The sequence below is a fragment of the Hermetia illucens genome, chromosome 6 (assembly GCF_905115235.1).
Source record: "Hermetia illucens chromosome 6, iHerIll2.2.curated.20191125, whole genome shotgun sequence".
Classification (NCBI taxonomy): domain Eukaryota; kingdom Metazoa; phylum Arthropoda; class Insecta; order Diptera; family Stratiomyidae; genus Hermetia; species Hermetia illucens.
Window position 1 is genome coordinate 75,851,771 of NC_051854.1, and position 12,993 is coordinate 75,864,763.

General features: G+C 41.5%; 1 protein-coding gene across 2 annotated transcripts; it reads right to left on the bottom strand.

Annotated features, from left to right (window-relative positions):
- On the bottom strand, positions 1 to 11,470 carry LOC119659491. Of its 2 annotated transcripts, none has more exons than XM_038067609.1 (3): positions 11,259 to 11,470; positions 5,139 to 5,511; positions 1 to 330 (listed from the first exon to the last, which is right to left on the bottom strand). In XM_038067609.1, the coding sequence occupies exons 1-3, from the start codon at positions 11,451 to 11,453 to the stop codon at positions 173 to 175; spliced, it is 726 nt and encodes a 241-aa protein (XP_037923537.1). In that variant the 5' UTR covers positions 11,454 to 11,470; the 3' UTR covers positions 1 to 172. The 2 variants fall into 2 exon arrangements, with proteins under 2 accessions (XP_037923537.1, XP_037923536.1); XM_038067608.1 differs by lacking the exon at positions 11,259 to 11,470 and adding an exon at positions 7,952 to 8,163 and having other exon boundaries at positions 3 to 330.
- Between the last annotated feature and the right edge of the window lie 1,523 nt (positions 11,471 to 12,993).

A 12,993-nucleotide genomic window follows, 5' to 3' on the forward strand; every position in this document is an offset into this window, starting at 1 on the left:
TGTTTAATATAAATATTAAGGTACTTCTTAATGTCTGCTTATATACTATAATAATAAATAAATTTCTACAATCGGTGGTACTGTTTGTTCTAGTTAACGAAATTTCAACGGAGTTTAACATAGTCCTCCAGAAACCAGGTGTATTTAGTTTAGAGTTGCATAAGTTATTTTTCTAATTTTCGGCGGGTGGGTCTTCTGGAATATTTTCTACTCCATTATCTAGTTGAACTGCATTAGGAAGAATGGCTATATCGGAGCAAGATCGGAAGTTTTCTTGAGGTCCGCATCCTACAGCATATGTGTCGTTCGCACATTTCCCCCACGAATTACCTGTAAATGAATAAAGTAAAAATGCCGATCATTTTGATTTGTATGAAGAAGAAGAAGAAGAAAAGTTAGTTTAAGTTTTAATGCAACCAAACATGGCTTTGAATCTTCGAGACGAAAAATTGACTTCACGGGCACTAGTATTCGATTTAAAGATTGACTGTTCTAGTCATTTCTAATCCCTCATATACACACTCTATTGAGATTGTTCGGCCTTTACACTGAATTGCATTCCTTAATAGTAGTTGAAGTAAGTCTCCTTCCCCATTAGAACACCACTGTTTACTTAAAAGAAACTGAAATTTTCGCCTGAATGAAAACTGGGTTATAGCCCCACAAAAAAATTTTCGCACTCAACACTTTTATGATTTCAAATTTTAATTACGTCTAGATAACAGATACATCTAGATAACGTTTAATGATAACATCTTGGAAAGAGGAGCAGGCATAAAGTCGCTGCCATAGCCAGGGAACAGTCCAGGTTTTAACCTCATAAAGAACTTATGGGCGTTCATGAAGCGGGGAGTGCATCAAAGATTGATAAGAAACAAAGCAAATCTAGAAAAAACTTTAGAAAAGATATGGCTTAATGAAATTCGGGACGATTTTATTGAAAATTTATACCAATCGATGCCCGCACGAGTTACATAGGGCGATTAGGGCGCAAGGCGGTCATATGAAATTCAACTTTCGCGCGTTTTATTCTTTCTAGGACTTTCCAAGATGCGGACTTTGGAGAAAGCAACGAAATTGTATCTAACGCTGTTAATGCGCTAAGTCATACTGAGTTCGGAGCCACCAATGACGAAAACAGGGCTACTCAGATATAAAATTATTCGCCACATTTAATGCTCTGTCCATGGTCGGTATACGAGAATCCAGAATGGAAACCAATCTCTCTGCTTTCTGCAGGGAGTGTGCAGCTTCAATTTCAATTGTACTCAAGTCGGATGTCCTTCTTGGAAATCCTTTCCTGGATTGCGTTCAATTCTTTGTAAAAAGTTTTCTTCTTCTTTGTGTCGGAAATTTTCTCACCTGAGTAGTATAATATTCTACTATTGTATGCTTTCTGCTCATTTCTTCATGTAGTACCAGCAGACGTGACAAGAGGGGCGGGCTTCGTGCGGGGCCGGATCCGGGGCCGGAAATTTCAAAGAAAAAAGCATAATAGCATAATACGCATTAGTTTCACATCTATTTTCTCTCTACAGCCCTGAGTGCAGGCCATTTACGCAGTCTCTTTGTTATTATTTTTTCTTCTACTGTACTTCACTTTCAATATCATCGCACTCAATATTTCGATAAGCTTACAGCAGCGAGACAAGCACAAATATGAACACAAATATTAATGGCGACCGGAATTCTAAGCTGGAGCAACGAGATCGCGACATCATTGTACTATTGGGGTAGTTTTCTTAACCCGAGTCTCCCAGTCAATATCATGTCTGAAGCCGGTTAGTTCTTCTGAAGTCTCAACATTTGAAACTATTGATTACCTGCCTGTGGAATTTCCAGTAAGTCAGGCATATCGATAAGATCATCAGATTACTAAGGGCCTGTTTCCATCTTCACTTACTATGTTTCGAAACTACAACCTCGGAATTACCAAGGCAAATTGGCTTTTCTCCTATTTTGACGTTGGCCGAATTAATCTTATCTTTTTTGCAGAATTTTTCTCGCGCATTTACCGTAGACGGTTGAACATCCGCAATGATTTTTCGTCGTCCTACAATATCGAACGCTGGAAGATGAATCTCCTTTTGTTTAGTCTGCTTGGTTGTATTGATTGTCAGTTGATGGCTTGATGGTAAAGTGGCTTAAACGGTTTACAAAAAAGAGGCAAACAAAGGAGACTATACACAAGGAGTGAAACTGCTTAGGCAAACCTTGAATTTTGCACAGCTTCATTGAAATTTGTTCTCATTTGTGTGATGATGTTAGTGCAGGTGGCAGACCAGTGTCGTTTTATTACTCCTAGTGACACAATCCCGGCCACCATCAGGGAACGTATTCGACTTGAGTCCATCGTGGAAACTGATGACTAAGAGTCCATGGGAGCAGAGGCGACGGCATCGATAACACCACGTGCATTAGAGGCAACAATTTCAGTACTCACCGAAGCACTCTTCTCCACCGTCCAGCTGAGGTTCGGGGCGAATTCCAAAGAACGTGTATAGAATTCTGGAAAATGAATCCTTTGCATAGACCATGTATTTTTAGGCTCTTTGCATCTCCAGCAACTCCGGGAATTCTATCTCAAATCAATGCTGAGATTGCATCTCGACTGCTTGCTGATATGTCGCTGCTGCAACTACAATCACTTGTGCATTGTGCGCAGTTACGGCTGTCAGATTGCACGGTCAGAAGATTCGCTTTCGCGTTATTGCTTTGAATGAGCGAAGGGGTTCACCATGGAAAATTCGTCTGGAACGTCGACGGGATTCACTTAGGCAGGACATTGCTAGACTGATTCAGATCAGCACTGCCAATGCCATCAGACGGGTGAGAAATAACAGCAGGGTTTACAGAAATTCTGGACACATTAAAGCAGAAACTTTCTGTCATATGCAGTCGGTTACAATGGTATGTTGAAAGACATTCCAGTGTCCAGAATGCAACTTATGTGAGGAACCAGCGGAGTTTTTTCAGATCACTCAACTCCAACACAATCCCAACAGAGCGTCCAGACAGTACAGTTTTCGGTGGGGGAAGCGAAAGAATATTGGGGTAGACTTTGGGGGTTACCCGCCCAATATGCTGAGCATGCTGCGTGGATCACCGCTGAAGGCTCCCGCCATGCCAATACGCCTGGCATGAATTTTGCGGATGTTACCGAAAAGGAGGTTCGACTAGCCATAAACAGCTCGACGAACTGGAGAGGCCTTGATCTGGATCGGGTGCAGCATTTCTAGTATAAGAAATTTATCAGTATACACAGTCGGTTGCGACATAGCATAAATCAGTTCATTAGTTGGCCGGAGGAGTTTCGATCCTTCCTCCGTGCGAGAATTACCTTGTCCCTAAAAAGGACATGGTGCAGGTCACCGCACACACAAAGCCAATTACTTGCTTAACAACTCTCGATAAATTCATAACGCCCATTATTAGTGGAAGGGTCAATGCACACTTCGAGACGAACAACATTCTCTCCGAGGAACAGAAGGGCTGCCGAGTTGGAGTAAGGCGTTGCAAAGAGCAGCTTATTATCGACTCGGTAGTTGTAGGACAAGCAACTAGAGGCCAAAGTCACCTCTCTAGTTGCCACATCGATTGTGCCAAGGCTTTCAACTGCGTCCCGCATACCTGACTAATCGATATCCTACATCTGTATCGCATCGCTCCGAAACTAATAAAGTTTTTAGCGACAGTCATGGAAGAGTGGTATACCATTTTATCAGTGCTTCCACCTGAGGGTGCTAACACCTCAGAGCCTATCTATATACGGAGAAGCATCTTCCAAAGGGATTCTTTGAGTGCCCTTTGGTTTTGCATGGCACTGAACCCTCTTTCATGGCTACTGAATGGTGCTAGAGAGAATCGTTTTGCAATAAAATATGGCCTATGTGCTAAGTGCGAACTGACCCACTTGATGTAATTAGATGCTGTATGCCGGTACTGAAAACCACCTTAGAACTTAACTTGAAGGATCGATTTTTCAATCCTCTGAATGGAGTGAAGTCTTGCCAAGAGCGGATCGATGAATGGAAGTCGAAAACAATGCACGGTAAACACGTGAATTATCTTTGGTCGCCATTTGTCGATTTGCATTTGTCGAACAGATGGCTGTGTGCTAGGGAGCTCTTTGCTGAGACCGAGGGATTCATGTGTGCTATTCAGGACGGCGTGGTCGCCATCCGGGTTTATAAAAAGCTCATAATGGAAGAACGGGTGGAGAACGATTAGTGCTGAATATGTCGTTCAGTGTTAGAGACGTTGCACCATCTCATTTCTGGTTCCATTGCTATGACCCCGGTGCAATACTCGAGCAGACATAATACTGTATGTAAGGTGATCCATCAAAACCTTATATGCAAACATGGACTGATCACGGGAACATGTCCGGTTTATCGAAATGAGCCGGAAGCTACTTGATAGTTCTGTTTACAGCATGTATTGGGACCGGCAAGTTCTAACTAATTGCCATATTCCACAGAACAAGTCTGATGTGCTGTTAGTTGACAAGACGGTTCACTCCGCGTATATTATTGATATTGCTGTCCCCTATAACAACAACATTGAAAGGACATACGTGGAGAAGAATGTGAACTATGAGCCACTAGCTCGGGAAATCAAAGAAAATTTGGCGTCTCGAGCGGGTGGTTGTAGTTCTCATAATATTGTCAGCTACAGGTATTGTACCAAATCCCTCACGGCTTCCCTTGATGTCTTGGGACTTTCACACAGTGTGGTTTAAACCATGCAGATGCTCGTTGTCGCGAGGAGTTCTCGACGGCTTCTCCCATTGACCTACCATCAGCCACCGCCACCAGCGCCTCTTTATCTTTCAAGTAGGTAGGATGGTCTGAGCCTAAATGCTTGGCACTTAGTGTTCCATGCCTCATGAAACTCGTGCCATCTTATGGAAGCGAAATCAGAGCGTTGAAACCTCCAATGCTCAAAATTCTGTGTGCTAAAGTCACAGGTAATAATCCAGTTAGAAAATTTATTTATCAGCTACCAATTATGATATGTTCTGAACTTCATTAACTCAACAGCTTCAGAGAAGTTCTATGAAAAAGAATCTATTATCTATCATTGTCCTTATGTCAAAATAATAAGGATGATTAGTCTGTTAAGAGTTTAAATCTTACCTGTGATATAAGTCCACCGTAAAATACAGTGATCGCATATAACATTCTCGGGAAGAGCAAGTGTAGTGTTGAACCAACCCCGATTTGTAGTTTTAACACTGAAGCGGTTTTCACCCGTAGTCAGGTTGAGCTGATATTGTCGAAAACAGTCCTCATTTTCGTGGTCATCGTCCATATTGCATAAGTCGAATAGGAAGTACCCTCGATGGTTAGCTGTTATCAGTACGCCAACAGAAAGTGTGCTATTCATTGCATATTCTTTAACAATCGTTCCGTTCCCATAAAGTCCACCATATTCATGGGGCCGGGGTGCTGGCAAACCATAATCGTCTCCACATAATCCACATTTACCATCATGTATCACCCATTGATTCTTTGGGAGTAAATTCATGTTAATCTAAATGACATTGAAATATGACCACAAATTATCAAATTCATTTTTATAAAATTACTTGTGCCAATTGACCTGCGAGATTTCGGTCCAGGTTAAGGAGCATCACAATTTGACAGCACTACGCACCAAGGGAGGTTTTAAATATAAAGGAGAAGTATGTTTTCTTTGGGCAATGGCACGCAACTCAGGACATGTTTACTAAAGGTGACATTGTGATTTTGGTGGGCAAACTAAATGCCAAGGTGATAAACCTTGTTTGCAGATGGAATGGGGAAACATGGTACTGGTAACCGCAACAATAATGATGAACGGTTTGTAGTTTCGTTCAATTGATTACAGAGCCTGCCATAAAATCAGTTGAGTTTCAGAACGGCCACATTGTGATCAGCAGAAGATTTAAAAGTTGTCCTCCGCATAACAAAAGGAGTGTTGACATCGGCCTCAAAAGGGGCTGCCATCTGATAGTCACTTACCTTCGCTTAAGTAATGCATCTACCCGCAGAAAACTGAGCGTTGGCACCCAAATTCAATAAGGACTGTTTCTGCGATCAAGCTTTAAACAACTCGGCGGAAAATATTGCACTGGAACGGCATTCAAAATGCCTTTGTCTTTGGCTTGGCTGGCTATGGTTTCACCCAAGGCAGAGGCAACTCATCAGACGTTTCCTCTGCCTCTGCCTCTGCCCAGGTTATTAGATGCAGTTCGCTCCCTTATATCATTATAGTCATGGGAAATATCACCTAATATTTCTGGCTTCCGCAGGCCAAAGCTCAATTAATTTTCGTTTTGAAATTGAGAGAGCCCTAAATCCACCACCGACTTAATGGTGGAACGGATCAATTGGAGAGAAACTGTCTCCCACAGTTCTGATCCATCCTCTTTTTGAGCACCCAAAGTTCAAATTTTTTTTTTAAAAAATGCTCAGGGGTATAATTTTTACCCATGACACGTTTGCTGGTTGATAAATGGGAATGGACTACATCTGGTAACCAGTTCGATCACCCTGCTCCTAAAGCAGAGGCAGCGTCTGATGAGTTGCGCCTTGGAAGCGGACTTTCCACACGCACGCGCTAGTGGGACGCCTACGTTTCTCCCCGCATCGGTGATTCGACGACCAGAGCATGGCTGTGACTGGTTGGGTGAGGTGAACGGTTCCTGCGAATTTCAGAATCCAACACGCAACTTTATTGCAATCCCGAGACGGGAGAAGCGTAGGTGAGTGGAGGCCCTGAATAAGCCCAGCTAACTCAGGAGATGTTCAGAGGAAATTGTTACTAAAACCTTACCGAACTTTCGGCGGATGTCTACTGTTTAGTAGATGGGCAGTTCAAAGACGAGAAAGGATGGCTGGTGGAATAGGTTAGCGGTAGCGGGAAGTGAAAATCTGACGATTAACAAATTAACATTAACATTGAAGGACAAAGAGGATATTGACGCTACTCTGATTGATTATGGGAAGATCGGAGCAGATAATTTTACAAGTGACAATGAGGAAATGGTGAAAGGGGATTTATTTAGATGAAGTCGTGAACTGTTACGCTCTCCACTCATGGACGAACAAGTATTGATAGTGGCAAAGCCTTTACCGGGCACAACAAGGAAGAAGAGGTGCATGACAAATATGAGAGAATAGATTCAGTGCTAGAAAAAATACTCAGGGTGGGAAATTGTCTAAAGCAAACGGTTGCATTCGTCGGACCATAAATATAACACAACGTTCACCGTAATATTAAAGTGGTGGTCCGAAACCTTGAAGACATCTGCGAAACACCATTGACAGATTGGGTTCGATATCCTAATCTACTGTGAACGCAGGACTGTTACATACTCCTACGATGACCCCATTGCCGCAGATACCTATTGCTACCAAAAGGATGGAACGAGTCAATCATGCAAGCCCAAAGAGAAAGCTGTGGCATAAAGAGGAGGAGAGGAGGAATGGGAGATATTGCTATAAAGCCTCCAACACCAAAAAAGTGCAGAAGCTCCAAGGAGCCAACAACGGGAGGAGTGCAAAGCCGGGATTCTTCGAGTTCCTTACAAAGGCAGGCCTAGAACCGATGCCGGTTGTTGCGCCGTTGATGATGATGACATGCTACTATATGTTGCACTGATAGTATCGGCGTAGAAGTATCTTTTGCTTTCTAGCGAGCTATTTAAGATTCGTTAATAACTGCTAATGTTGTCCAAATCAGTAGCAGCAACATGCAACATTGTTCTGCAGGGTTTTAATACCGTAATTTGCTTCAATGAGGAATATTCAAGGAAGCGTTCACTCAGACCGGATGATGTCCTCACATTTTAAATGCTTTTTCAAGTCATGATCTAATGCCCACAATTAGGAGGTCCCATCCCATTCACGGCCCATTGGTCAACAATGACAGGAATAAATGCAATATTGAGCCAAACAGAACTTACATAGAAACCACCACAGAAGCCTTCATTATCGTTATAATCCACTGGTGCTAAAGGGTCGAAGCGCCATCGAGAGCTTCTGTTTACGGGATCCAAAAGCATTCCGTGGAAACTAGCAACTTGCACGAGGCACGTAAAAATGAATAGACTAACCACGAATTGGAACATTTTCTTAATTGCTACAAACTTTACTATCATACTACGGTGTGGGAACTTTCTTCCACTTTATTTATACCTACCTTCACTTGAAAAGATTTTCACTATCTTATCGTTATGTTTGTCGGTAGTTTTCAACATATTGTGAATAATAAAATAAATATTGGGACATCAATAAAAACAAAGCTGATATCTTCAATTTGTTTCCGGACTTCGCTGTAAAATCCAATGACCAAATGATTGTAAGGAAGCAATTTCATCGAAAAATGGAAAATCCAAGCACGCGTTTTTCTTACGTCGATATCTTTGGAAATATTCTTTTTTTGAAACGTTTCGTTTGAGTCGAAAGAAAGATAATTGTAGAATGATAGATTCGAGAATGCGCTGCTATTTCCAATGATTTTGAAAGGATCCTGATATCTACTCCAAAGTCGATTTGTGTTAGAAAATATAATTGTGAGTTATGGTGGAATATTACGGCAAATCAGTACTCAGTATCAGAAATATTTAGCAAATCAGTACTCAAGTTAAAAATATGGTTACTTTATTGAAGACCACCAGAAAGTAATTTGCTAATCTAAACCTTTCAGAAACCCTTGGCTAAGGTAAATTCAAAAGGCTACAGAGACCGCCCCTTTACAAGGTAATTAACAAGGTTGAGCGGTCGTTGCACTACAAGCAAAATACTTCAGCTGCCTTCCTGGAGGCAGGGGAACACTCAATAACGTGAGTACCAACGCCATCAAGGAGATTCTAACCAGAATGCAAGAGTATATTGCGTAATAATCTGGAAGGACCCTTCAAAATTCTAATCGAAATGATTTCATCCCGAGGATAAACGGACAAATCACTTTTCTGCAATGTAAACTATCTGAATTTAATATCGGATACATACCAACTTGCATTGGATATTAACAATGGATTCTTACGTTTGCAAGGAGACATTCATGAGGCAGAAGATAGTTCTTCAGATATACACAGCCGTGTTCCGTCCGATCCTAACGTGTGTTCTTTTTTGCGCCGATGGCCGACACTGTACAAGAAACACATTTGGATCAAGCTTAATAAGATCCAAAGAGCTGTATGAACATTAGTAATGGAGGTTTTGAACTCCTATCCGACAGATGTCCTCAATATATTCTTACATCTCCTCACCTTGGGCCTGGATCGTTCAGTGCTCTCTGAATCCGTGAGTCGGAATACTACTCAACGAAACATCACGATGATAATAACATCCTACGTGGAGTACCGAACTTTAAGAGGAATTTTGTTACGGGACTTCCAACCAGAGCAGAGTAGAGGACCGGTGATGTGTTAGTGCGTTACGACACAGTATTCTTTACCGACAGTTCAAGGCTGGTCTGCAGCGGCGATGAGAGCATTCTGCATCCCGTTGGAGACTGTACTGACTCACTCATCATGGAAGATCTAGCTTTTTTATAACAAAATCCGATGACAAAAGCTTTTTGGTCAGAGGTACGCAAACGCCAAAGGTGTTACTGTGGTTCGCACTGTGCACTGGCATATAGAGGGCCAGGCCACCAGACTCATCATTGTTCAGATTGTTGAAGTTAGATACTTTTTTTGTGATTGCCTAGATCTAGCTAGTGTCAAACTTCGGACACTAGGAAAACCATTCTTTGGGGACTTCAAAGAGAAATCCGGTTGTAGGAATGAAGGAGCTTCTATACTTCGTAAACCCTGCGGTCTTGCTCTTAAAAATTAGGTCGTCTAAATTCTGCTTAACTTATCCTCCCTAGTCCAGTCACTTTCTTAAGAGTTTATGAAATGAAAACGACTTACGTCGAGAGGACTACATCAGTTTTTGAATTATCACATCAAACTTCTGACAGGATACGATTTAAGTTTCGTGCGACTCGTATTAGGAAGCTACTTGCAGGATATATAATAAAGTTACAATTTGCGCGAAATTGAACCTAACAGTGGTAGGTTAGATGTCAATATTGAATAAGTAACCCTGCACCAAAAGCGACATAGGTAGATGATGCAGGTTGAAGCCTACTAAAAGTCCTAAAAAGCCTATGTCCTGTACAAGCTGAGGTCGCTTAAAATGGGCCTTGCTTCCTTACGATATTGAAGGAAACAATACGGCGATGACAAGAGCACTGCGGCGAGCTAGCAACGCTACAAAGTTGGAGTTCTGTTATGAATTATAACATAACATATCACAGCATTTGACAAGGCAACGAAAATTAAGTATGATTTTGAAGAAAACTTTGGTTGGCGGACGAGGTATTTTGTGGAATAGTTTCCAGCTTAATTTCATGAGATCTGTATCTCGTTAAAACTCTGAAAAGCCTTCATTTTCAAGCGTAAAAAAACTTTTTAAAATCATTCACTACCGTTGATAATTACGAGGAAAATTGACAAAGGGATCAATACGGGAAAGAAGCCACCCACCACGCACCACGGACCATAAATATAACACAACGTTCACCGTAATATTAAAGTGGTGGTCCGAAACCTTGAAGACATCTGCGAAACACCATTGACAGATTGGGTTCGATATCCTAATCTACTGTGAACGCAGGACTGTTACATACTCCTACGATGACCCCATTGCCGCAGATACCTATTGCTACCAAAAGGATGGAACGAGTCAATCATGCAAGCCCAAAGAGAAAGCTGTGGCATAAAGAGGAGGAGAGGAGGAATGGGAGATATTGCTATAAAGCCTCCAACACCAAAAAAGTGCAGAAGCTCCAAGGAGCCAACAACGGGAGGAGTGCAAAGCCGGGATTCTTCGAGTTCCTTACAAAGGCAGGCCTAGAACCGATGCCGGTTGTTGCGCCGTTGATGATGATGACATGCTACTATATGTTGCACTGATAGTATCGGCGTAGAAGTATCTTTTGCTTTCTAGCGAGCTATTTAAGATTCGTTAATAACTGCTAATGTTGTCCAAATCAGTAGCAGCAACATGCAACATTGTTCTGCAGGGTTTTAATACCGTAATTTGCTTCAATGAGGAATATTCAAGGAAGCGTTCACTCAGACCGGATGATGTCCTCACATTTTAAATGCTTTTTCAAGTCATGATCTAATGCCCACAATTAGGAGGTCCCATCCCATTCACGGCCCATTGGTCAACAATGACAGGAATAAATGCAATATTGAGCCAAACAGAACTTACATAGAAACCACCACAGAAGCCTTCATTATCGTTATAATCCACTGGTGCTAAAGGGTCGAAGCGCCATCGAGAGCTTCTGTTTACGGGATCCAAAAGCATTCCGTGGAAACTAGCAACTTGCACGAGGCACGTAAAAATGAATAGACTAACCACGAATTGGAACATTTTCTTAATTGCTACAAACTTTACTATCATACTACGGTGTGGGAACTTTCTTCCACTTTATTTATACCTACCTTCACTTGAAAAGATTTTCACTATCTTATCGTTATGTTTGTCGGTAGTTTTCAACATATTGTGAATAATAAAATAAATATTGGGACATCAATAAAAACAAAGCTGATATCTTCAATTTGTTTCCGGACTTCGCTGTAAAATCCAATGACCAAATGATTGTAAGGAAGCAATTTCATCGAAAAATGGAAAATCCAAGCACGCGTTTTTCTTACGTCGATATCTTTGGAAATATTCTTTTTTTGAAACGTTTCGTTTGAGTCGAAAGAAAGATAATTGTAGAATGATAGATTCGAGAATGCGCTGCTATTTCCAATGATTTTGAAAGGATCCTGATATCTACTCCAAAGTCGATTTGTGTTAGAAAATATAATTGTGAGTTATGGTGGAATATTACGGCAAATCAGTACTCAGTATCAGAAATATTTAGCAAATCAGTACTCAAGTTAAAAATATGGTTACTTTATTGAAGACCACCAGAAAGTAATTTGCTAATCTAAACCTTTCAGAAACCCTTGGCTAAGGTAAATTCAAAAGGCTACAGAGACCGCCCCTTTACAAGGTAATTAACAAGGTTGAGCGGTCGTTGCACTACAAGCAAAATACTTCAGCTGCCTTCCTGGAGGCAGGGGAACACTCAATAACGTGAGTACCAACGCCATCAAGGAGATTCTAACCAGAATGCAAGAGTATATTGCGTAATAATCTGGAAGGACCCTTCAAAATTCTAATCGAAATGATTTCATCCCGAGGATAAACGGACAAATCACTTTTCTGCAATGTAAACTATCTGAATTTAATATCGGATACATACCAACTTGCATTGGATATTAACAATGGATTCTTACGTTTGCAAGGAGACATTCATGAGGCAGAAGATAGTTCTTCAGATATACACAGCCGTGTTCCGTCCGATCCTAACGTGTGTTCTTTTTTGCGCCGATGGCCGACACTGTACAAGAAACACATTTGGATCAAGCTTAATAAGATCCAAAGAGCTGTATGAACATTAGTAATGGAGGTTTTGAACTCCTATCCGACAGATGTCCTCAATATATTCTTACATCTCCTCACCTTGGGCCTGGATCGTTCAGTGCTCTCTGAATCCGTGAGTCGGAATACTACTCAACGAAACATCACGATGATAATAACATCCTACGTGGAGTACCGAACTTTAAGAGGAATTTTGTTACGGGACTTCCAACCAGAGCAGAGTAGAGGACCGGTGATGTGTTAGTGCGTTACGACACAGTATTCTTTACCGACAGTTCAAGGCTGGTCTGCAGCGGCGATGAGAGCATTCTGCATCCCGTTGGAGACTGTACTGACTCACTCATCATGGAAGATCTAGCTTTTTTATAACAAAATCCGATGACAAAAGCTTTTTGGTCAGAGGTACGCAAACGCCAAAGGTGTTACTGTGGTTCGCACTGTGCACTGGCATATAGAGGGCCAGGCCACCAGACTCATCATTGTTCAGATTGTTGAAGTTAGATACTTT

What these genes read in the sequence shown, in the direction of transcription:
- LOC119659491 (XM_038067609.1), bottom strand. Translation starts at nt 11,453, where the DNA reads ATGATAGTAAAGTTTGTAGCAATTAAGAAAATGTTCCAATTCGTGGTT. An exon ending in GCTTCTGTGGTGGTTTCTAT is followed by an intron (nt 5,512 to 11,258) that starts GTAAGTTCTGTT and finishes TTACTCCCAAAG; the next exon opens with AATCAATGGGTGATACATGA. An exon ending in ACGGTGGACTTATATCACAG is followed by an intron (nt 331 to 5,138) that starts GTAAGATTTAAA and finishes ATTCATTTACAG; the next exon opens with GTAATTCGTGGGGGAAATGT.